Raw genomic sequence first — 25,839 nt, forward strand, 5'->3', positions numbered from 1 at the left:
TCCCTTGCGTTTGGTGACCTCGGACACAGAATCTACCCGTGCCGAGAGCCGCTTCACAGTCAGAGTCTCCGTATCTGGCCACGCATTTTGACCCGAGTGTGCTGGGCTAAGTCTCACACAGCCCCAGGCTTCTGCCCAGGACCGAGTCAGGGAGCCAGTCGGCCCTCTCCCACCCAGCATTCCCCATATGACCCGGTGGCATAGGCGACCCCAGACCCTGCCTGCAGCTCTGTCTAGTTGAATGATTGGCCACTCAGGCCATCAATTGGCCCGAATCTACTGGGAGGATCACTCAGACTGCCCCAAGCCTTCAAGGGGGTCATGAGTCCTCCAGTTACCTCCATGACATTTGGGACGCTGTCTTTTCGTCTGCCTGATGTTGGAGGCAGACACTCAGATGCCGTCAGAGCCAGGCGGCTCACAGAAGTGTGCGAAACAGCAGGGTTTGGGGGGAGGGGTGGGTGGCTCTCCTAGAGAGCAGTCGCCCCCAACTACAGGCAGCAGGGGCCATGAGGACCGCTGACATTCTAAGAAAAGGCCCTCCGTCCAGATTTCTACATGCAATATCCTGGTTCTTAAATATTGGCACCTGCTTTAAAACGTTTTCCAACACCTGGAGGACCACAGTACCTTAGTCTGCAGACTGGGTCTGGACTGGGCGGACAGTTTGAAACCTGCATCTGGGGAAAGGATGCCCAGTACTGAGCTATTCACCCAGGGAAGAAAGCAGGTCAGAACACTGGGGGCCCTCCGTGGGGGGAGCCTCTCCCAATATTTTAAAGGAACAAGGTACAGGCACAGACAATACACTTGTAGAAAAGAGAGCTCTGCTAGAAGAGCCATGCTGAAATAAAAAGTCATCGGTTCGTCATTCCAATAGACTAATGAATTACTGGAAACATCTTACATTAAAGCAGTTCCCTCCCGACACGTGGTACAAGATGTATATTCAACTTTGGGATACCACTGATAACTTCTCCCAGGCTCTGTACCATAAATTTTTAGAAATATATGACCAAGTGGTTTAATTAGTTCATTGTACCTATTTTTACACGAGCACGTCTTTCATCGTTCTGAGCCTCCACTTTGCACTTCATGGGCCAAAGGAACCCTCACTGTTCGGCATTATTCGATGTTGGCATTATTCGATGGGGCCAATACCCCAACAGCACCTCTCCAAAACTAACAGGTGGATTAACATTATTCTCTCTGGAAATCCCTTTACCGAGCTTTTAAGAAGTGGCTCATGCTTCTAACGTGTGTGTGTGTGTGTGTGTGTGTGTGTGTGTGCTAAGTCTCCAAAAGTGTTTTAACTTTTAAGGTGAGTAACTGGATATTTCCCCGTATTTGCATCCTCCATTTGATATTTATTTAGTCTTTCTACATGTCTTTACTTAGTTAATACCAGGAGAGATAGATATGGTGGTGCCTTTGCAGCCAAGCTTCAGTACATTAATATAAATTGTACACTAATTCCCCCAAAGCATATATATGTTGTAAACCTGAAGACTTTTCACACAGCTGCTTATTGCTAAACAGTGCCTTGTCCAGAAGGGGACAATCTGTGTCTCTAATTGCTGTCACTGAAGCCGAGATTCATTATGTGACTTTCCCATTAAAATGTGAGCATTAATTTGTATAATGAAATATCACCCACTGCAGTGTTCATTAGCCATGCCCTACTGTATACGGCACATTGTTAGCTACCTAGAAACTGTAGTTAATTTCACTAATGGATATTTCCCTACTTAGTGTTTGGTAGGAAATTTATACTGTAACATTACCTCTTAAACTTTTAAGGAAATTTAAATTCAATCAATTATTTTCAACAAAAGTTTGGGATGTCATTAAGGCAGGAACAGCAAGGTTGGCGGACTGCGGAGGGATAAAATGGGCTTTTAGTTCATCTTAGAAATACAAAAATGATAGAATTTTAATTCAAAACAAAAAGTAAAAAAAAAAAGAAGAAGCAAAAGAAGAGAATCATGTTTTGGCAAGCCGATCTTTTTTTTTTTTCTTTCCATCATTATTCAGGTGGCTGTCCCCCACTAAGGACAACAACACATGCTCTCCTTTTAGAAAAAAAAATGGGAAAAGCACTCATGTTAACCAATCTATATTTGAAAATCTATTCAATGTGCTTTTATAAACGTTAAAACAGCCTGGTCACCTTACCTAGGAGAGGAAACGGAAGCATCGAAGGTAAGGTATGTGTACATCAGGCATTAGGCACCTGGGTTAGGCCCACTAAACTCTCGTTTCCACCCAGATCTATATACCAGTTGGTGCTTCGGAAGCTCTTTGAAGATGAAAGGCAGTTTCCAAAACGGCATGAGTAATTTATCATCTCCTGATTCAGCGAGTAATCCCACCCCACCTTCCATACCTCCATGTGCCACAGTGGCTGCTTCCCTGCCTCACCACCTCCCTAACCTCTTCGCGCTGCTGGGGAAACTGAGGCACGCGGGGTCAAGGAGGCGTGGCCTCAGGCCATTGTGAGTTGGGGGTAAAGGAGGAGCCAGGGTGTAAGGTACTTCCCTTTGAAATCGCCGGGAGGCTGCGTCAACACACCTTGTGGGTACAAGTCACTTCCTTTCCTCCCGCTGGTTATGGTGTGGACACACACTGTCAAAGAAATGTTGCATTAATTCCCTAAAACAAGCCAAAAAATCCACCCAGAAAAGTAAAAATACCAACACAGTGCAGCGGTTAAGAGACAGATCTGGGTTTCACCCTGTAAGCGATGTTGAGCACCCCAGAGTGGGTAACTTCACGGCTCTGAGGTTCTGTTTCCTCCTCCCTGCCGAGGGGCAGGGTGCAACCTGGTCACTGAGGCGCTGGGACAGAGAAGGAATGAATTCAGGTGCAGGGATCAGCACGGTGCCTGCACCTGCGAGTGTCCACAAAGTGGTGGCTACTGTTCCTATTATTGTTGTTATTACATGATTCCTACTGGCTGCATTTTTCTGCCTCCAGCCAGTAGCCCCCATGCAGTGTGGACTTAGCCTCAAGTCAAGAGGTGAGAGAGTCCCTGACCCCGGCCCCCAGCTGGGCACACATCCCTTTGACGATGGTACTGCATGACAGAAGCAACTTCCACACTTCTCTGTGGTCCTGTCGGGCCAGGGGCACCTTGCCGGGGGACGAGCATGCGAGCAGGAGCCAAGAAGAGCACCCCAGACACCCCACTCAGCCAGCGTCCAGCTGCTGCGTCACGGAGGCACCCACCTGGCAGGGGTGAGCCGAGCTGGGCGTGCCCCACACGCCCACCCTGACCACAGCCCAGAGCCCTGGAAAGCCACCTCCAGCTTCCCTGTACAAATCCATTTTCATAAAGAGGTTCTCAACTCAGGGCCGGACCAGTGCACGCAGCACATCAAAACCAGATTAATAAACCACTCGCATAATTTGAGAGGGGAAAAAACTAATGAGATTTATTTTTAATTAGTCCCTGAACTTTCGTGCCTCCAAGTTTTCCTGAGTGAGGTTGCTTATTACATTTCTCTACGATGGTCATTCCTGAGACAACAGGAGCCTCCTGGGAAACCTAACACACAGGTAAGCCACCTGAGATGACTCAGCCTGGGGTCCTGCAGCCACTACGTGGGGTGTCACACCCATCTGGGGCTTGTGTGGGAAATACACACCCCTCCAGCCTTCCGGAAACTGATCAGCACGTGCCTACCTCCTGTACACAAAACAGACCCACGGAGCCCTGGAGGGTATCCCCAAGATGGGGCTAGAGGAGGGGGAAGTGAGGAAAAGAAGGAAGCGCATTTTCAGGCAGCCCATAATGAAATGATTGGCCAGCCTCGGCGGGGGGCGACCTAGGGAATATCCCTGCCTCCCGTTGCGCGTTAGGACTAAATATCTGCTGCTGCAGCCCCGTGATGGTTGATTTTCTACGTCAGTTGGGCCACGTGGTACCCAGACATTTGCTCAAATATTATTCTGGGTGTGTTTGGGAAGGTGTTTCTAAATGCGATGAGCATTTGAATGGGTAGACTGAGGAAAGCAGATTGCCCTCCCCAGCATGGGTGGGCTTCATCCAGTACACTGGAAGCCTGAACAGAACAAAAGGCTGAGTAGGGGAGAATTCACTGTCTCTGCCTGTTTTCCAGCTAGGACATCCGCCTTCACCTGCCTTTGGACTTGGGCTTGGGCTGGGACTTAATGCTACTGACTCCCCCAGCGTCTGCCGTCTTGCCAAATGCACGTCTCGGGACATCTCAGCATCCATAATTGAGTGAGCCAATTCTTTATTATAAATCTATTTATTTATTTAAAGCATATATATATATATATATATGCTTTATCATCTACAATATGTATTGCACATACTTAGAATATGAATATATATATATATATACACACACACACACACACACACACACCATTTCTCTGGAGAACCCTGATGCAATCTCCTTTCTGAGCCTGCACTGACTGGGTCTGAATTCAAATCATTGCCATATGCTCTAGAAGACAAACCATACACATTCAGTGATTGGGTCCTAATCCGCTCATGGTAATGTTTGAAACAGGAAAGCAGTTCGGCCTCCCTGGGTGTCTGTAATCAGTTTCTGCACAGCAAGAGCCAGAGTGGAGTGGCCTCTAGGATTTGAGGGCCCCTCAGGGCCCCTGGGGCCCTCCACACGCCTCCCTCGGTCCCGCATGGGTCTGGCTGCAGCTCAGGGGGTAGCAGGGAACGTTCTGGCTCCTGTAGGCTCTCCCCAGCCCCCAGGTGTTGAGAACAACCTGGGTTCTGCAACTACTCAGCACCTCCCTAATAAACAGGTGTTGGTGGAAGGAGGGCAGTAATTGAGTTAATGTAGTGGAGTTAAAAAAGGAAAGTGGTTTTTGTCAGTGGATGCTCTATGATCGAGACGGCTCATAAAGATGGAGTGGGATAGAAAAACACAGAGAATGTACCACCTTATACGCTGACCAATTAAAATATATTTATTACACACTGGATTTTTAACTGTGCTCATATGGGTCCATTACAGAAAAACTTCAAAACATGGTATTTTGGAAAATGTGGATTCTGTCTCATAGACTGCTGTCCTCTGGCCATGTCACTTGGAAATACAAGAACACAGACAGAAAGGGGGCAAGGCAGGACAGGACATCCCCACAACTGGAGCCCTGTATTCACTCGTTTATTAACAAATAACTTGATTTGGATTTTTAATTCTCATGTAATCTACACTTTAACATTGTCAAAATGGATGTTTATTTTGGTGATTTGGAACATGCAACACTTTCTGTTCTATTCAAATGCACGAGTCTAAGCATTTTCCAACTTCTTTGTTCTTTGATAAAAAGGAAATTGATCTTTATCTGGTAACCATTCTGACTTTTAAACACTGCAAATGCTGTTTCCGAGGGGGGCTGGCAGTGTGATGTTTCCATGGCTTCTTTCATTTTCTCCCTTATTCTGGGAAGTTTCCGGAATGCTTCTGTCCACGGCCTTGTCTTGCTTCTCTCAGTGTCTCCAAAGACTACTGGTCACAAACCTCAGAAGTTTGTGAAGCACAAGAAGCAGAAATTTAGGGGGGGAAATAACCCTTCTCAAGCTTTAAGCCCTCAAAAAGCAGAATCCATTTGCTTCCATCCACGTGGTCCTAATTCACCCAAAATATTCTGGGGAGTTTCTCCCACGACCACGTTTGGGCCAGCTGATGGGAGCTGGGCCCACAGGGTCAGCAGGGCTCCTGGCGGGGAGACACTGCCCCTTTCTTTCCTAACCCACACTCCCTGGCAGGGAAAACCTCACCTGTGGTGAGCCACCAACCGCCTGGTAAGCTTGGCCCAGAGGCTTGTGTCTTCATCTAATAACGGGTGCTATCACAGGACACGCCTGGCCAGGTCCCCGCACTCCTGCGGACAGCCCAACGGTGGATGCCCTGGTGGACTGCCTCCCACATCTTGGCAGTCTGTGCCCCCCTCCAACTACCATCACAGCCCAAGGGGACCCGGCTCCAGCCTGGGGAAGAAAGTGGACATCGGCATGTTCTGAGAAAGCCAGATATCTGAGCTACCTCGTCCTGAGCCCGATCACTGGGAAGATCTCACTGAGAAGGGGACATTGGTATCAAACTCTGAAAATGAAGGAGCAAACCAATGCACCTATCTGGCAGAGAAGTGCAAAGACCCTGAGGCAGGAACTCAGGAACCCCTCCCTGAGCTCCTGGGAGGGGTCTTCTATCTGAAACCAGGACTTCTATGTGCAACTCACAGCCTAGCTGGCACACTGTGGCTTCCAATGAGTTCTCGTGTGCAGGCTGCCTTTCTACAAGGGTCACAGGTTCCCTGGGGAAGGGTCCATGTTCCTCGCGGCACTTGTCCCCTCCATGCCACCTGGCACAGTCCAGAGATTACAGGAAGAAGTTCACTCACTTATTCTCAAATTTGTTCTGACATTCAAGCTTTCAAATGAATCCACTGTGCCCTTACTACATGTAAAGGGCTCTTAGAGACCCTGGGGCCCTCGAAATTGTAGCAATTAAAAATATGGACAATATCGCCACCCTCACATTCCACTTGGAGGGAGACGAACAATGCGTAAGGAAACGAACAACCGAACTGAACAGGATCGTTTCAGAAAGTGCTAAGTTTAGGCAGGGAAGTAAGACATGGCCTCTCTGAAGAGCTCACATTGAAGTTCTGGGTAAGCCCCCAGTACCTACCGGGAGGAAGGCCTTTCCAGGTGGAGGGAACAGTGGGTTCAAAGGCCCTGCGTTAGGGACTGGACCTCTGCACTGGAGGAACCGGAAGAGGCCCATGCGGTAGGAGAGAGAGGAGGAGGAGGGTCAAGAAGACTAGGATCCCACAGGGCCTGGGGGAGCGCTTAGTTTTAGAAGCTCCCTTTTTGCCCTGGGATGACTCTAGGAGAGAAGTGCTCCGGGACAGTGGTGGTGCTCAGCTGTGTCCCAGACCATGAATAAAGACGGCGGCCCCCTGCCACCTGTTCTCGGGGCTCCTCTCGGTGTCAGGGAGATTTGCGGGCACCAGGTGAGGTTCCAGGTGAGGGGCTCCTTCTCTTTAACCACACGCTGCACACAAGGCCCGTGTGCACTAAATATCCTGCACAACCCTGAGCTTTATTGATTCCTTGGGAAATAGACCACAATTATTTTTGAAAATAGATGGCATATTTGTCTATCCTCTGAAGCAGCTCATACTCCAATAGATAAAGTGTCAGGAGAAAAATCAAAGAAAATGGAGGTGTCCATATCTCAGATAGATTTTTTTTTTTTTTTGTATTGGCAATGTGCAAACAGCCAACAGAAAGCTAAGGAAAAAAAAAAAAAACATAGATGACCAAGGGACAAGGCAGACACACACACACACACACACACACACACAAAAAAATACGCATTTGTTCGAGGGGCTAGGATGGCAGGGAAATAGGAGAAATGACCAGAGCGGTCCAGCAGCCACTTCCAGTGTTTGCTGAAGTGTTTCCTCACTTCCTGTCTCGAGCAGACCCCGCGGAGAGCAGCGATGCTCCAGCCTGTATAACGTGAGGGGCTGACACCATCAGTCGGGTCCCAGCTGTGGGCACGTAACCCCAGCTGGGCCAAAAGCCTGTCCACCTGAACGTGGTCAGGGAGCTGCCACACTCAGCTCCCTTCACACTCAGAGCTGAGCTGGGCTCCGGTCATTGCACCCCAAGGGCCCCTGGTCCATGAAAGGGGCACGAGAGGCCCTGCTTCATTAAAGACAGCGGCGAGACGTCCCGGTGCCTCCCACAAAGCATCATCCCCCCAGACCTGGACCACAGGAGACTGGCGTCTACAGGCCCACATGTCATCTGGGAGGCTGGCTGTGGAGGACCGAGCCGGGACGCCAGGGTCCCCCGGGGACCCGCGGAGAGCGCGGCGGGGGCCGGTGATGACACAGTGGTGGCCCCCAGCTCGATGCCACGCACCCGGCCGCACCCACGCGTCTCACCTGTGTGTATCCGCAGGTGGACCTTTAGGTGATGGGATGTCCGGAAGGTTTTCCCACAGTACGGGCAGTCCTTCATGGCCGAGCCCAGGCTCCTGTCGCGAAGCAGTGTGGGCTGCTGGACGCCGGCGGCCCTCCCAGCCTCCTCGCCGAGGTCTGCAGCGGAGGAGAAACGTTCTCACATCACTTCCGCACGTCAGAAGCTGTTCGCACCCAAACTGCTAACACCGCACAAAGTGAAACATGTCAATACTACACCTGTCTATTTCATTCTTTCAATCTGACAGAATGCTGACAATTCATGTATTTTCTTGTTATTCTCTTAAATTATTTCATCTTTCCTATCATCATTTTAAGCAGCATATGGTACCTTTATATTGAACTGAATTAAACAAGAAAAGAAACAGCTGTGTCAGCAGCTGGTTTGATTTCTTCTTTCGCTTTGCTTCTATTAAATATTTTTTTTTCAAAAGTTTAAAAATGGTGGTGTTTGTTGAATCTGATTAATTTGTAATACGGACTAGCCGGAGAGCTCACTATGGGACCGACAACACATTTGCATTATATCTAGCAACAGATGAGGGGGGAAAAGAAAATATGTCTTGGCCAAGTCCCTAAGACATGCAGACATACAGCTATTTTGGGACAGGAAAGAAAATTATCCAAAACTGATCATTTCTTCCTTGCCGAGTCTTGTATCCACCACTGGCTGCTGTAATCTTATGAAAGGGAGAAGAAAAAGTATGAAAATGCAGTTCCACAATTAGCCCATGATAAACATATAGTGACATATTCAAAGTCATGTGCAGAAACTCAGCTGCTAGACTCCCATAAACTTCGAGCAGAGCAGTTAAATCTTTGTGCAGTGACTTGAGAACTTCCTCTGTAAAGTATCAATACAAATTTTCCTTCCTGCTGTTATTTGTTATGTAACCCAAACCATTAGAAAATGGAATAAAATTTACATACGGCTGCCTTCTGCACAGAAATGATGGGACATAATAGTAAATAAAACCGTGAAAATATCTAGTGGTTGGAGGATATGTTATCGCCCCACATCACACTGCCAAAGAGGCGACATCAGGGGAGCAGGGCAGGAGCTGGGAATCTGCATCTCCGGGGGGCCGGGGGGGATGGGCACCGGAGCCCTCTCCTCTGGCCTTCCTGCAGAGCTGGAGGCTGACCCTCTGGCAGAGAACGCAAGCTCCTGAGGCCGGCGGGGTCCTCACTGCAGCTCTCAGCCCACCCTCTAGGCACCATGGTAGATCCACTAGGGGAACAAGGGGACCTTCTGAGATAATAAGCAGACCTGTGACTTCTGCAGAGAACAGAATAAACAAGATTTGTACCTTCCAAGCAATGGAAAATGCAAATTGCTTTTATTCTGCAACATCCGTTCCTGGTGTTTCCTGCTAACAGCCAAAAGGGACAGACTTATAGGCCATGCACAAGATGAAGGCAATCACATTTCATTCTCATTTGGATGTTTGCTCCAAGCAACCGTGGAAACCCTGGGCCTCAAGCATCCTCTCTGCGTTTGGACTAAGGCACAACGATATCGTCACCCTGGCAAAGTTCTTTGAAGGCTCACTTTTGATCCCACTTTCTCTCCAGCTCCTCCAACCCTCCTTGAAAGGGCCATTCAAAGGGGTTATCTACCCAGCATCTTTTTTTTGTTTCCCCATAATTTTGCATGGTAGGAGGACCGGGTTCAGCCGCATCTAGAACTCAAACCACCTGGCACTAGCTTTCTGATCATCCACATGAATGTGGAAAGGTGGCTACTGAATAAGGCAAATGCACAGGAGAGTGTTATCACTTCAAGGCAAACAAATGCCCCAGTGCATCATAGTGGGGTGCTTCACATCCCACAGTTCAACCCATCAGGGGCCATGGCCAATCAGGGGCCACGGCCACCAGTTCGCTGACGGCCCAGAACAACGGCCAGATGCCAATTTCAAGTCAACCAACCACATCCTAGGTTTAAGTACCTGGAATGCCATCTCCTACCCATTCTCCTTCCCGCACGCACCCCCCCATCCCAAACGCGTTGCATTTGTCCCCCCAGCGTGACTCGGCTTTCCTTTTGTGGCATCCTGAGGTCAGCTTAAAATCGCCAAGAGCCTGATTCAGATTCTGCCAAGTGCTCTGTGCAACAGAGTTAACCAACATACCCTATTTAAGTTAGGAGGTTGATAGCTGTCAGTTTGCATCATAAACAGAACTAAGTGCCCCGGATGTTGGCTTCAGGACAGAGGTAGTGGGCAAGTGTGGACTTGTGACGTTAAATTCCTGCAAAGCCCCATGTTCCGCGATCTGCTCATGAACACCTTCCCCAGAATCTTCCTCTAGCCTTTGTGAGTAGTGGAAGGTGGAGCTGTCCAATGGAACAGGAGGGAGAGAGCGTGGAGGACATATTTCTACTGTAGCTTTTGGTGAGTCCTTGCTCAGGGCACAGCGTCGATAAATACACGCGCCACTCTGGAAAGTTCTACAGAAGCTGAGGGTGAGCGGTGCCTCAATATATGTCACTCTAAGTGATGGCCTGTATCTGTTTGCCTTTTATCTTTCTATCTTGGATATGTGTGGCCCAATAAAAAGAATAAATTTGTAAGATAAACAGCTTTCTTTGCAGATTTAAGAGTCTAATTTTCACTCTACACAGAAATGATGATTTTTTTTTTTTTTTTTTGGAGGGCCAGAAGGCCTATGGCATTTACTCTTAGACTAATCCAGATAGAAAAACAAACTCTGAGCTATGATTAAGGGGCATTGTGGGTGGTCCCAGAAAGTGTCCGGAGAGGCTGAAAGCCACGGACAGCCACAGCTGAGGAAGGAGGGCCACGTCGCACCTTCACAGGGCCTGTGTGTGAGTGGGCGCCTGAACCCGGATGGGTACCAGCGAGCACAGTAGGCCAAATTCGGCCCGGCCACCTCAAGAGCCCAAGAGGCTCACTCAGCAAAAAGCCGGGGCTGCCCTCTGACTCCTTCTCTACCCAGAGTATAAAAGCACCGTCAGCTGTCCTTCTAGAAGACTCCCAGGCTGGAGTCCCGAGGCTTTGCCTGCGGCCCCACGGAGCTGCGTAGTGAAGCAGTCCCCCGGCCTGCTTACAGACAGACCGGCCTTCCCGGCCTCTCCAGGAAACAGGGAAAAAAAGAAGCATGGTAGGAGTTACATCTGTCATCCTTCCTTAGACCGCTGGCAGACAGTTTCAGCTTTTGAAAAAATGTCCTTTTCCTGCAACCTGCAGTATGTCTTTCCTTCTGATCAGACCCTTGTTCCAACTGTTTTGGGTAAACGGAAGGTGAATGTGAGCACGGAGGTCAGCCCCAGACCTGTCATCTATGCCCCCTTGCTCATCCGAGAAAGAATGGCCAGTCCCTCCTGCCAGCCCCCAGAGGCTGGGTGTCCCTGGGGGCAGGGCATCTGGCTGCAGGCTGGGAGCCCATCTCCTTACCTCACACACTTTCAGCCTGGGTGGGTTCTGGGCCTCAAGTGATGCGGAAAATGGCTGAGAAATAACTCATGGGACCCCTGCTTCTGTTCTTGACCCCTCTAAATAAGAAGTGGATGTCTTGCACGGATGCAACAAATGATATTCCAGAGGGACGTAGACTGTATGTGCACCCCTTCCAGAGTTTTAACCTAGAACAAGTGAATTGAAATAGGTCTCAGAAACCCTGCAAGCTTTCTCCTGCTCCTGCAAGCTGACATCGGTATTAAGTCATCTAATAAAATGATCCACTAGAACTAATAACTGGATTTCCCAATTTTGATTATAAATTGTACTTTATTCGGGAGAAAATGGGTATGTTTTTGTTTATAATGCAATTGATTTATGTCTTGTGGGGACATTTTTGTTATTGTTGTTGTTTCTTTTTTTTTTAACATTTATTTTTGAGAGGCAGAGTATGAACAGGGGAGGGGCAGAGAGAGAGGAGGAGACACAGAATTCGAAGCAGGCTGCAGGCTCTGAGCTGTCAGCACAGAGCCCAACGTGGGGCCCGAACTCACGATCCACGAGATCATGACCTGAGCCGAAGTTGGATGCTCAACCGACTGAGCCACCCAGGAGCCCCTATTGTTTTTCCTTGATATTAAAGAATAGAAGGAAAAAAAAAAAAAAAAAAGGAAGAGATGGGCCCAATCACTCCAAGCTATGTTTCAAGTGTATATTATTTGGGGGTGAGGGGACACAAGACAGAACCTTCCTAATTTTGTCATCTCAAGGTCAGAAGCCATGCCTCCCCCAGTTCCATTTGCGTGTTCCAATCCTCCAAGTGGACAGCAAGGTTGGCCTAGGTCAAGGTGACATTACAGTGCATTGTCTTCCCCAGCATTCACAGAGGGAGGATGGGAAGGAAGGAGGACCCAGGGTGATTAAAAATGGCCATGGTCCTGTTAGAATCTTCCTCCTCAACTGAACCACAGACTGGCAGTCCTGGATAGACAAAGCATCAAATACTTAGAAAGACAAACAACTTTTCAAAAGTTAAAGCCTAAACACACATAAAATACTATCAGCAGCTGTCTGGATCTATCCCTGAAGTGGGTTAAATTGCTCTCCACGAATATGATTTGAATTTACGGGGGCCTCACTACACATTTAACCTTAATGGTATGTATGTCCGGAATGTAAAAACATAATGACATAAATTTGTATCTTAAGGGTAGGTTCCCCCCAGGTTATCTTTAAACACTGAGCTTCCTTGATACACATTTAAAATAGGCTTGTTTTCCAAGAAGGCTGACTTGGGAGTCAGGAGAGGGAATCTTTTCCTTCAGCATTCCTGATGCCTGGCCGTCCTTAGGTACATCCCTTCGCCCACCCCCCGCCCTGGTTCCATCTGGCCCCGAGGACTGCTCCAGCACCCTGTAACCCCGCAGTGCCGGAAGATGCCCAAGCCCACCACAGGCCGCCTTCACCCACTTGGCCTTCCATTCACCCAGTCTAGCCTCATCCTATGCCAAATAGGAAACCAGAGATGGGTCTTAGAGAGATGGGAGGGAAAACACCATAAAAAAGGATAGTAAGTGCTCCTAAATACTCCACGTGCCCCTACTTTTCCCAACTTCCTTGGCACTGAGATCCAGTGACAAGTCCCGGCCCATGGCTGAAGACGACACAGAGGAGAGACTGGGTGCCGCCACCTCCTCCCTCTCTCCCCCTGCCACGGTGACCTTGCAACACGAAGGTCGAGGTGGCAGCATCACAAAACAAAAGGCGATGGGTTGCTGGGTCTCCAGATCGCCGGGAACCCGTCCACGCCAGATCGCATGGATGAGAACCCATCTTGGTTCTGCAGCCATGGTGATTTGGAGAGCCGCCAGGGGCCACCAGGAACTGACCAGGAAGAGTACGCGTCTCCTTGTGAACTGTTCCAGGCTTAGTCCCAGTCTCCCGGGGAGTCCCACCGACACACGGACCGAGGCAGGGAGCAAGATCCAGGGAGACCGACAGGGATAGAGGGAGGCCAAAAAAGGAAAGCAAAGAGTGGTTTCCTCTCAAAGTGTGGATGTGTGCTCACTTCTCATTCCATGCTGCCGAGGCAGCCTCACATGGCCAAAAGTATATTTTGGAAACATGTCCGTTAAAAAAAATGATGATGATGGTGGTGGTGGTGGTGGTGGTGGTGCTATATCCAACACAGTGAAGGGAGAGGTATCCCAGCAATCTCACGCAGGTAAGGTAGCCATCTGGACACCTGAGCACTTACTACTTTACCACACGAAATGCCATGGCATTTTAATTTCTATGGCACTTCTTGTGTCACAGAAACTACATTTTCCCAGATGAATTGTGCAGTTAATTCTGAGTGTCTGCCTTGTGCAAAGAGCATCTCAAAAGCACGGCTCACACTTCATTAATGAAGAAAAAAACTATTTGTGGAGTCAGGCGGCGGGGGCGGGGGGGGGTTGGTGAGCAGGACACTGAAAAAGTGCATCTTTCTTAATTTTTTTGGCCCGCGGACACAACTGCTTTGAAATAATCTCAGGAAATAATCAACACCTTGGAGAAAGTCTGAAGGAATACATAGTTCCTCTCGGAAGCTTGACACTTTCCCTTATTTTGAAAACTTTAACAGACCCAAAGAAGACAACGATTATTGTGGTAGAGATTGCTGGTTCAGTGAAGACTTCCTTTTATTTAATTAAAAAAAAAAAGATTTTAAATCAGTGGTTGGTATAAAAATCACGACATGACTGTCAACAATTCTATTTAACTCTTGGGAGACAAAACTCATGTCTGGAGTCAGTATTCATCTGGTGTTTCTGCTTCATCAAAGGTCTCTGTTATGACGCCATATATAGTCATGTTAAACAGGCATCAACATGGAATGGCAAAAGTATTTGTTTGAATGCAGAGCTATTTTAGAAAAGGATGTCCACTTGTGAAAGGCTACACCCACTTCTCCTTGGGTTCTTAGGCCCAGGGCCGGGGCTGGGCTCACGGGCAAGCCAAGCCCAGGGCTCGTGAGCTAAAGTCTGTGCGTAGAGGTGGAGAGGGGAAGGGTGGAATGTTCTCTACCGGTTCCTTTCCTCACCTTCGACCCAAACTCAAAACGGCACAGAGCTCCGCTTGCTTTGGGGAAGATCGGCTTTCTGGAATTGGGGAAATAGGTCATTAAAAGGCTAAAATTTGGAGGAAAAAAAAAAAATAAGACACTAGGATCTCAAATAGCTTCTCTAAAGCAACATTTTGATGAGTTAAGTGAAAATGAATCAGAAACACGTGGATTAAATTTCCCTTAAAATACACAAGGGCTTCAAAATCAAGCACTGCGGGCCAAATGTGTTTCTGGTTTTACCGAGCCCAGAGCCCTTTCCTAATTGTCTGGCAGGGGAGTGTGCAGGACGCCCCCCCCCCCCAACTGCTGGCGATTGGGCCACCCATGGGGTCTCTTCCCCTTGGCACTGTGTGATGCTGCTGTCGACAACATCCTCTGTAACCACGTTGCCAGCTTTCCCGAGGCCCTCAGGGCCCACTGTGGCAGGCACCCTTCGTCCCCAACCTGGGGGCTGTGACCGTGGATGCACAGGGAGCGTTTGGACCACACAGAATCGACCTAGGGCAAGACATCCGGGGCGATGGGTCCCTCTGGACTCCGCACACCCCTGTCTTCCCTCTGGCCCGGTCAGGAGTGGGGGGCAGGGACCCGTTCCAGAGATGGTTGGGGGTGAGGCAGTGCAGAGTGGGATCACATACGAAGTGGCCTGGGTGAGGAGAACCAGGCAGGAGAGTGAGTCGGTGGAGGGACAGCCCAGGGAGCCGCCCCTGGGAAAAGCCAGGTTGTGTGCAGGGTAAGGACATGCCCCTGGCTCCACTGGTCTTTAGAATAACCCTCAACTCCTTCTCACGGCCTGCAACCCCCTTTTCAAGTGGCCGCTGCTGCTGCTATGCCCTCATCGCACTCCTGAATGTACTCCAGCCACCCCCCCCCCCATTTTCTATTCTCAAGCCCCCCTATCTGGTGCCCCGTTTAGAGTTTTGCTCCGGCTGCCCCTCCTCCCGGGATTCTTTCCCCAGAATCCACACAGAGACTCGCGTTCAGGCTTGAATCCCAAAGACACCTCCTTGGAGAGGCGTCTCTGACCAGGCTGTTCGGGGGCTGCGCGCCTCCCAGCCCCCAGCCCCCTCTTTCTCTGGTTTGTTCCTTCACAGCACCTACCTATCACCCCTTGCAGACTCTCACTGACCTATGTATTACCTGCTTACCACCTGTCCCCTCCCCAGAATACGAGTTCCACGTGAACATGGGCCATTTACTACTGTTTGACATTATGTCCCCAAACGTGACAGGCAGTCAGCTCATAGCGGGAGCTTGATACATACTTTTTTTTTTTAATTATGCATTTTTCAATAAATAAAAGAATCCGAGGAGGCGAGCAAACTGAAATTCAGAGGCTAAGATCAGTTCCTGACTGCGAGAGGGAAGCTGCTTTGAGTAACCTAGGAGGAGGAGCTGGGCCAGGGCACCAAACAGCAAGATACCTGAAATGCCCCCGAGGGCTCAGCACCTTCAGGGGCTGGGTTGTGATGCCAGCAGGGTGGGTGGGAGGTCAGGGGCATGCCAGAAGGCTTCCTGGAGGAAGCTGCCTTGAGGGATCTCCCAGCTCTCGCTCCGTCCAGGTGGAGGGAATCACAAACACACACTTAGAATCAGCAAGGCCACAAGTGGGCTTTTTAGAAGATGGGGGGCAATTGCTGAGGTACTATCCACTATTTCACTCGCCGGCTTCCTTGCTAAAAAGGAAGTTCTCCCTGACATGAGAAGGACCAGCCTCCCATACACATGGAGACATTCATCAATAGGAGAGTACAGTGAGACAGGTATTTTTAAAGTAATCCATGCCCCAATTACTGCTGTAATTATTGCAAAATATTTGTTATGGCTTCCTTTTTCCATCATTTAAATTAAGTACTCCTTTCTCAAAAAAGAAAACTACAGAAGCCTTTACTTTCAGTAAAGCATAAATTCCCAAAAGATTTCTACGTAATTTATTTTCTTTAAAAAAAAAAAAACTATAGCTTTTAAGACCCTCTTAAGATAATTTACAGCCCCCTCATTTATTTATGGGGGGGGGTGCTGGGGGTGGGGAGAAGACTGGAGGAAATGTCTGCCCGCCGGGCGTGTTTCAAGGAATTCTTACCCAAATGACACCGAGAACCAGCTGGACTGATCTTTTTTAAAATGCACTTGGTCAGTCGCCATAACTTGTGGGGCTGAGTTTTCTCTTGGGAATCGAGCACACTGAAAGGAGAAGGCATGATTTGGAGATAACGTCTCCCCTGGAGACATGTTTTGCCATAGTCTTTTTTAAACAAAGAAGACATCTTAAGCACCTTGCAATATCTTCCATTTAATCGTTGGCAGGAGGCAAGTCCCTGATGAACGCTGGCCTGTGTCTTTCTCTTTAACCAGCTGAGTGATCCAAGCTTTTAATATAGCCGTTCCAATTATTGTAAAAGTCATCTAGTACCTTATAACCACAAATATTGACAGTTTATTGCACAACACATTCCTGACATTTGAAGGTCACACCATACATAATACATACTCTTTTATAAAAGTGTCTGGAACAAAGAGATACATGATAAGCAATTACCTCTCCCGGCTTGTATGTATGTACAGTTCGGGGCTGACTTGAGGTTGCTTGCGAGGCACATGCACCATTTTAAATAATCTATTAAGGCAGCATGGAGGCATTCATGATGGATAATTATGAAATGGCTCGTGGACACGCTGCAGTCAGATTGGCTGGCCGGGGCATGGGGTCCGGGCAATTCTCCTCCTCTGAGTTTCAGGTCACAACGCCACTTTGCCATGGAGAGCCCTGCCTCACTTCACAATCGGATTTTCCCCCAAAGCCACCAAGCATAACAGAGTCACAATATGTTCTTGTTTTTCAGATTGGTCTGCGGGCAGCTGAAAGGAATTTTTAAAATCCACCAGCCCTGGTTCAGACGCACCCCTGCCCCCAGCCTCCTCAAGTGACCACAGCTCTGTTTCGCACAGCCACGCTGTTCCACGCCCAGGGCTGTGGCATCCAGAGAGACCCGTGGCACGAGGGTCCGTGGCTGCCGGGCCCAGGCGAAAACCAGAGTGTAGAGCGTGCTCCAAAAAACAGTGACAGCGAGGCCAGGCAAATCTCCGGAGGAACGTTCTGAGCAGGAAGGAGCTACACACTGCCCCGTTCTCTGTCTCGTCCCTACGTCTCCTTCCTAGCCTAAGTCTGACAAAGAAAAGAAAAGGAAAAAAAAAAAAAAGAGTTTCAATCCCAGATTAAGCAGAAACGATTTGTGGTCCAAAGGCTCCGGGTCAAAACCAAGTTCCACCAATTCTTAGAAGTGTGATTCTGGGCAAATTACATAAAACCTCTCTGAGGTTTGGTTTCCTTATCTGCAAAACGGGGATAGACATAACAATTCATTCAGCACGGGGTCTGCTGAAGGATATGCTCTAATTCATGGTAGCTTTTAACAGGAATGTTGCCAAAGGGACACGTTCTGTGCCAGGACAGCATGGTGGGGACAGCAGAGACCTGTGGCTTTAGGGCTCTCCCCTCCCCACTAGCCCTAAGCTATGGAACTAGACACTTGCACAGGGTCCAGGATGAAGGGGGAACGGTCCTCTCCTGACAAGTCCGGGTTGGAGCCGTTTCCCCCAGCTCTGAAGGCCCAGGCAGTTCTCCCAAGTTAACAGAGAAAACAGTTGAGGCTGTAGTTGCGCTTTGCATAGATGACAATCTTTAATCACAGATGAAGTGGCAGGTCATTATAACCGACACCAAACTCCCTTCCAAATGATACTAATGTCTGCCGTTTGAAAACAAAAACAAAAACAAAAAAAAAATATATATATATATATGCATGTATAAATACAAATACATATATATATTTTTACAACTTTGTTAAAACAAATAGCAAATTCTCCAGATAATCTAAAGGTCTTCTAAGAGTAATTTTATTTTGAGTTGCAGAATGAACGCCCTAAAATTTAAGACACGAGACCAAAATGATTTCTATAAAGATGACGTGTTTATTAGCATTAAATCCCAGGGAAGAGGGCTTCCTTATAAAGAACACATTTTTGCATCTGAAAAGCACGCATATTAGAACGTGTGTGTTTCTTTAAGAAGCTATTCTGTTTTAGAGGGTAGCGGGTAAGATAGGGCATCACGTGATCAGGAGGTTGCTATGGTAAATATGCATTTTTTATTGAAGAGTAAACAGTGGCAGAAAACAAGTATCAATTGCCAGCTCTGAAGTTACTGCCATTTTTGAGCTGCACTGACTTATCTAGCCCTTTTAATTTGAGAACCTTTATCAGAAAAACACTATCACTGAATCAAAATTAAACATTTTTGCATAAATCCTGAACCTTTCAATACCTGGTAGTAATCATTACTTTAGCTGACATGTAAAAATTAGCAAAAAAAAAAAAAAATCTATCCAGTTCTGCTAATCACGGCACATTGATGTTTCCGGAGATCTGTTGTCCAGCTGGTGGATCTCCAAAGGACAAAACCTTTCACCTTGGCTCAGGCCACAGAGCAGAGGAGCCAAAGGTAGAGCCTAGAGCCGAGGCTCCCCCCCCCCCCATTGTCTAGGTACCAGCAGGCAAAACAAAGCCAAGGTGATGCCCTGGGGAATGGCCCTCCCCATCTGTCTGGATGCCCCAGGCTGCTGCCCAAAGGGCAGTGGACTTTCGCAAACGTGCTATGGTACTTTCAGCCAAGTTTTCATGGTTTTCTCCTTGTAGAAATGGGGAAAGAGCCTGAAAGTTCCTGAGAGGCAACTTCTGTCTTCCTCTGACATCCGCATAGGTGACCTCTCTCAAGTACAAATCAGGCCGTGTTAAAAACCTTGGATAGCTCCCTGTCACATCTTGGGTAGGCCCTCAACTAAGCGTCTCTGGCCGGGGAGCGGGGGGAAGAGTCTGGTTTTGTTTTCACTGACACCAGCTTTCCTTTTCACCTGTCACTTGCAGAGAGCAAGGCTGTGATTCCTCCTCCTCCACCACATCTGGCACATAGTAGGTGACACACCAGTACTCACCCGACACGTGTGTCAATGAATGATGTGTGAATAAATGAACTGACCCTAGCTCCGGGGAGAACCAGCTTCCTGGGTAGCGGCTTCTAACAGGAAGGTCAAGCTGGCTCATTCTCCCTTTGATCACAGATAAAAGTATCAAGTGTTGGCAAATTTCTCAAAGGGAACTTCCCAGACTCAGAATCCTACAGACGAGTCCAAAGGAATCTTGACCAGGCACAAGGAACAGACTCAGTAACATGAGTGTGCCCTCCAAGGAGCCCCCAGGAAGGAGGGTCAGGAGCAAGGAGCTTGTGGGGGAGGGGCAGTAGGCCAGAGCTGAGTGGCGAAAGGTCCCCAGTCACTGGTAGAGACTGCCGGCCTGAAGGGGTCAGTTTGGGCTCTGCAGCACCTCGAAACACTGACGTCTGTTTGACTCCAAGATCTGAGTTCAGTTCTCATTTCTGGGACCCCGAGCAAACTGCTAAAACTTCCTAAGCTTTAGTCTCCTTGTTTGTAAAACTGGAAAATGGTACTTATCACAAAGGAATCGGGAGCGTCTCGTGAAATAGTGGGCTTGCAAGGCCTTAACCCACCTTAAATCCTGGCAGAGTAGGAAAGTCACTTGCTTTGAGATAGCCAGCTCTGGATTCCACTTTGTGCTTGCAAGTGTTTCCTAGCCCTGCCCAGCCTCCAAATACTGTTTGTAAAGCAGGACTAATGGCATTATCTCTGGTCAAAACCAAATGAGAGAATATGAGGAAAAGTCATCTGGTCCATCTCAACTAATGGTCCCCTCCCCCACCCAGATCCAAAATACTCACATGACAGAAAACCAGGAGAAACCAGCAGGTGATGAGCCATACAGTGGAATCACCATGGGGCTCCCCTCCCCTGGCAATTCCCAGGATGATTCACATGGCCCAACTGGGAAGACCACTTCCCATGAGCCAAGTGTCACCAGGCCCTGGGTTGGGGAATGCATGAACAAGGCCACATCACCTCTACGTTTTCTAACCCTTGTTACAGCTTATTTGACACCTGTCCTCTGTGCACCTCTTCGACATGGCGGACTTAATCCAAATGTCCCCTGGAGGTGAATAGTGGGGAGTGGGAGGGAGGAGCACACAGCGTTTGGGGTGGCTCAGGCCTCCCCATCCTGTGCTCCATCCATCCACAAGATGGTCAGTGTTAAGGGCAACGGGCAGCTGCCTCTAAATATCTGTGCCCCACCTGCCCAATACAGCAAGGAGCCTGCAGCACAGAGACCCTCTAACCAGCCCGTGCCCTGTCCTGAGAAAGCACACGCCAAGACTCAGAAAGAATCTTAGAGCTGTTCTTTGGGCACTGTGAAATGACCCAGGACTGCAGGTGTGACCTGAGCTGGGAAGATACCTTTGACAATGCCCAAGGGGGCCATGAAAACACCACCCCACCCTGGCCTGCTCTGGGTCTGCCCAGGGCATCCCTAGAACATCAGGAGAATTCCAAGCCAGCCTTTCTGGCCCTGGAGAAAGGCGAGAACCTTTTTCCTGATGGACAGACTTCAGAAACTCACCACACCCTGATCCCACTTCCTGAAACACAAACCCCAAACCCTAGGCCCACCCACCACCTTCTTGCCTGGTTAATCCCACTCATTCTTGAGAGTTCAGCCCCAAGGTCGCTGCCTTTGGGAGATGTTCTGACTTCCTGATCACCCCAGAAAGTGACATTCACGATACCAAACAGAGCTTGGGGCTTTGTACGTGTACAGAGCTTGGGACTTTGTGTGATACCTGCCAAATGTCTGACTCTCCTTCTAGACTGTCTACTCTTTGAAGGATGGGATGAGGTCTATTTTTCTCACCTTTGTGTCTCTAAGACCTCCTGGCACAGAATAGGTTCTCAGTAAATACTAAGCAGCTGAATGCAAGCATGCACGAATGCGCGCCTGGTGCTGGGAAGCGTGGACGGCCATTCTCTAACAGTGCAATCAAAGGAAGCGACCTTTTCCTTTTAACTTCTTCACTGGTTGACCTGCCCCGCATAGCACTGAGGGCAGGTGACAGGCTGCAGCCGGCTCTCACCCAAGGGAGGGGGAGACATTGAGAGTCTGACCGCTCTGTAGCCCCAGTCCTTACTCCCTTGCCCCCCGGGGCCCATCTCTTCTCCTGGGGCTTCTGGCTGCTCCCCTACACTCTCTCGAGACACTGCAAGGTTCCTATTGCCAGAGCCTGATTCCCTCAGAGGAGAACAGTGCTTGGTCACCAGAGCCTCACCTGCCCCACTTGCTGTGCAAGACTGTTCACAATTTCTCCTGCCCCAAGGCCTTCCCTGTTCGCACCTGCCCCAGCCGGGACCCAGCAGCCGTCCATGCAGACATCAGACACTGGGTGTTGTTCTGCAGAAAGACTGGTGGCTCTCAGGAGCCCTGCCGAGATTCTGGGGTGCAGGTGGCGGGTGGGCATGATCTCAGGGTGCAGGCAGCAGGCCGGGTGGGTGCCGGCCCCGGACCACTGCTGGCGGAGAGAGCTGAGTCCAAACCCCTGGGCCGCGCATCCGGCTGTCTGCTCTGCCCTTGTACTTCTGCTGAGTTTCGGGGCCTGAGGAAAAAGTCTGCCCAGACATATGTTCTTGGGGGGTGCCCACCACACTAGTGCTCTGCAAACACCACCTGACTGGGGAAGAATGCTCTGCTCTCCCAGCTGTGTGGCTGTGTGATGCGTACCGGATGCCCCTCTCCCTCAGCCTGGCCCCCTGGCCCTCTGGGTGCTCACAGCCTCCCACCCCCTCACCCGTTCCCCTCCCAGCTCACCCCTTGGTGGGCACCACGTGGTATTTTCTGCTATGCTTGCTTCCCCAGAAAATCTTCGGTCTGTCTGGTTTCCCGTGGAATCCCAGCCTTTAGCAAGGTGCCTGGCACATAGTAGGCACTTAATATATATATATATTTTTTTGCATAAATAACCATTAGACAAGGCGACACTACTTTGCCAGGTCGGATTCTGGTGACTTTTTCTTTAATATGGAAAATCACTTTCTGTGTTCCCTTTGGATGCTCTATCACACGGATATTCAAAGCAGTGCTGCATTCACAACACACATCGTCCTATAATGCTAATTTCTATCCCATAACCGAGAGAGACAACTAAGTGTTGCAAGGTTATTCAAAACTCCTGCCCCTTATCCTCGACTTCTCCTTAGGGGAAAATTGCACAGGAATACATTTCCTCATCTGTATGTTAAAGCACGGTTATAATCCACCTATCATGATTGCAATTTTGGGAATCAAAACGGAGATCCAAACAGCAGTGTGATCTACATTTTAGCCACATATATTATAATAAATTAAGTCAAAGAAAGAGTTCTGCATTAACTCTCGCTCTATTCCTTTAAAACCCTATAAGAACACTGAAGCCGCCCCCTGTAAGAACTTCAGCCTTTCCTTCCCCGGGCTGCCACATCGCTGCAGCCCCACAGCCTGGAAGGGGAGGTCACAGAGCCAGCTGCCTGTGACAGCGGTGCTCAGTCCTGTGTGCTCATAGCGCTGACTGAATCAGGCTGTGCACCATGGGCTCAAAGCCACAGTGAGGCGGCCAGCCATCCTTGGCCAAGGGCAAGCAGAAGCTTCTGGAAAGAAGCAGGCAGTGTGGGCGGCATGCTGATGGAACGGTCTGACATCTGTGGACACCAGAGCTGGGGACGTGGACCCGGAGGCAGACAGGACACAAGGGCCCGCTACCTGAACGGCCTAACCCAAGTCCTCATCCGCACCTGGGCCTCTGTTTCCGCTTCTGAAAATGTGGGGACGGCGCTCTAATGGAAATTGCAAACACTCATCACAGAGTTTTCATTTGCTAAATTTGGTTTTAACGTTGAAAAAATTCGGGGCATTTCACCTGTAGCCTCGTTTGAGCTTCTCCAGAGAAACTGTTGTCTCACGACACTGGGTCCGCAGCCCCCAGGAGCAGTGGTTGTCCGGCTGGGCAGGGGGCGCCTCCTCCCCAGCGGGCCCCTCCCTCTTCCTCCCTACCTGATTGCCCCCGCCCTGTGGCTGCCATCTCAGCCGAGATGGTCCCGGACACCCTTTCCACCTCTAAAGACGGCCTCAGTAACCTCAGTTGAGCAAATACGGCAGAAGCCTCCAGACTAATTCCCATAATTATGATGGGTCTATTATTTCAAAGCCGGCGATGATTGTGGGGTCAGGTGCTCAGAGGAAGAGGGAGAGAAACATACTTTAAAGTGATAGCAAATATCCTTTGATTCTCTGCTATGATACCAAATTGCATCCAGAAATGCTCAAACATGGGCTCCAACCTTAGTCAAATTTCAAAGAGGCCTCAGCAGGAAAGGCAGTGATGAGAGAGAGAAAGAAAGAGAGACAACAGAGAGAGAGAGAGAGAGAGAGAGAGAGAAGGAGGAACCAGAGAGCCATGAAGTTTAAAGACCCTGTCCAGGGACATGGCAGCTGGCCGGAGCGAAGGGGACACCGGCCTGGAGGCCTCGAGCTCTCACCACACCTGACTTCCCCATCTTCTTCAGGTGGGAACGTCTAACCTCCTTCTTCCTGCCTTGTCCAGCATTCCTGCCCAGCCTCACTCCCTGGTCTCCCGGCACACCCCCATCCCCGGAATCTTTTCTGGATATTTCTCCACAATGACATGCTGCTCGGGCCTGCTCTCCAATTTTTCTTGTATGTTTAGATTCCAGCCTTGCTTACCAAGAGCGCCCCGTGGGCTTGCCTGTCTCGTCATCACCTACAAAGCTGAGCGAAGGGCTGGCCCACAGAGTCACTCAATAAACACACGTTGGTTGACCTTTCCATTGTGAAAGACACAGCTATTCTCTCCTCTGGGGTGTTCTTTGTAGGGCTTCTTCGGGGAGGAAAGCAGATCGGACCCAGGGACGAAACCATGGTAGACTTTCTGACTTTATTTCCTGCTCACTCGGTGGACCCCATATTTGCTTGGATATGCGTTAATTTGTCTGGGCCACAAACACTCCCAGGGAGTCTGCTCCGTGCTGGGCACAGTGTTACAGAGACAGGTCCAGGGGCATGTGACACGACGGGGCTGGCCCACGAGCACTGCGGCACACAGCACGGGAGGCGTCCGGGACGTCGGGGGCCGACCTCTGCATCGTGCAGGGAGTCAGGTACATGGCCCCCATCTGTCTGGGAGAAGTAGGCCACAGCAACCATGTCGATGGAACCCGCTTTTCTGTTCTGCCATTGCCCCTCTGGGGATCCATCTCTGTCCTGTGTAGACTTCTCACCTTGGTCCTTTTCTGAATGTTCTACTTCTGGGGCATCCTTTAAGGAGCAGAAAGGCAGGCAACCCTAGGGCACCTGCTCCGCATCGTCCACCATAAACCTGGCTGTGGGGTTGAGCCCAAGGATGCCCGCCGGCTTTATCAACGGAGCCCCCAGCGGGGTGCCCTGTGCCCTTGTGGTCACTCACGGGGCACTTGCTGGCATCCTACTTTGTGCCAACAGCAAGAGACACTGCCAATGAGGAAGCTCAGAGGCTGAGTTTGACTGTGAAGGAGAGTGCATGTGGGCGGGCCAAAGAAACACACAGGAAATAACGACCTAATCATAGAATGAAATATAAACCAAGTGTTGAGTGAATGCTGAGGACTCCGATTACTATCCCCATCGTGAGGATGAGAAAATGGAGGCTACAGAGGTTCAATGCCTTGTCCAGGATCACACAGTCACTGAGGGCAAGGCCGACCGGAGTCGAAGTCTCCTGACTCCTGAGACTCCTGAGACAGGGCCGTGAGCTCCCCAGGGGCTGACACTCACAGTGAGGGTGGGGGACGTTGTGTGGAGATGAGGGACACAGAGGGCTGACGTGTGGGGTGGGGGAGCCCAGCCTGGAGGGGCTGCGGGGACCGGAATAAAGGTGGTGCTCTCCAGAAGCAAGCACAAGGGGCTGGTCTCAACGCTGGAGGGAAACCCACTCCCAAGAAAAGCCACTGAGAGTGGCAGGCGTGCGGTGGGAGTCCCACCAAAGGAGACTCGTGCCCCTGGAGGTAGGGACCCCGGGCCCTCCGTCTCCTGGCCACTCTTCTGTCTGGCCGCTTCTCCGCGCTCTGCCCCAACACAGCATTTGCCATGCTGGCGCTCAGTCTTCCGATCTCTGTCCGGGGCTCAGAGCCCCTGGCTGCCAGACCTGGCCAGCGGAGAGCCACTCCCCAAACACAAGCGAGAATGGGGGTGGCACACCCCACCTCTACCACGCCGGCCACGCAGGCGAGACCGAGGGGAGGGATGGCAGGGAGAAAAGAGACGTTGTTCCGAGGGCGGGTAAGCTGGAGAACGTCTCCCTAAGCACCCACTCCGATGAGGACAAACTGTTTC

General features: G+C 49.8%; 1 protein-coding gene across 2 annotated transcripts in view; it reads right to left on the reverse strand.

Annotated features, from left to right (window-relative positions):
- The window catches only part of ZNF536 (zinc finger protein 536), a 379,333-nt gene that overhangs the window by 153,272 nt on the left and 200,222 nt on the right, over positions 1 to 25,839 (reverse strand). The window contains exons 4-5 of one of the 2 annotated variants that reach the window (XM_043599120.1): positions 7,957 to 8,109; positions 2,572 to 2,625 (exon numbers count right to left, since the gene is read on the reverse strand). In XM_043599120.1, the coding sequence (XP_043455055.1) occupies positions 2,572 to 2,625; positions 7,957 to 8,109 (207 nt within the window). The remainder of the gene's footprint in view (positions 1 to 2,571; positions 2,626 to 7,956; positions 8,110 to 25,839) is intronic. The other variant, XM_043599121.1, reaches the window with a different exon arrangement.

Source organism: Prionailurus bengalensis, chromosome E2 (genome assembly GCF_016509475.1).
Source record: "Prionailurus bengalensis isolate Pbe53 chromosome E2, Fcat_Pben_1.1_paternal_pri, whole genome shotgun sequence".
NCBI lineage: Eukaryota > Metazoa > Chordata > Mammalia > Carnivora > Felidae > Prionailurus > Prionailurus bengalensis.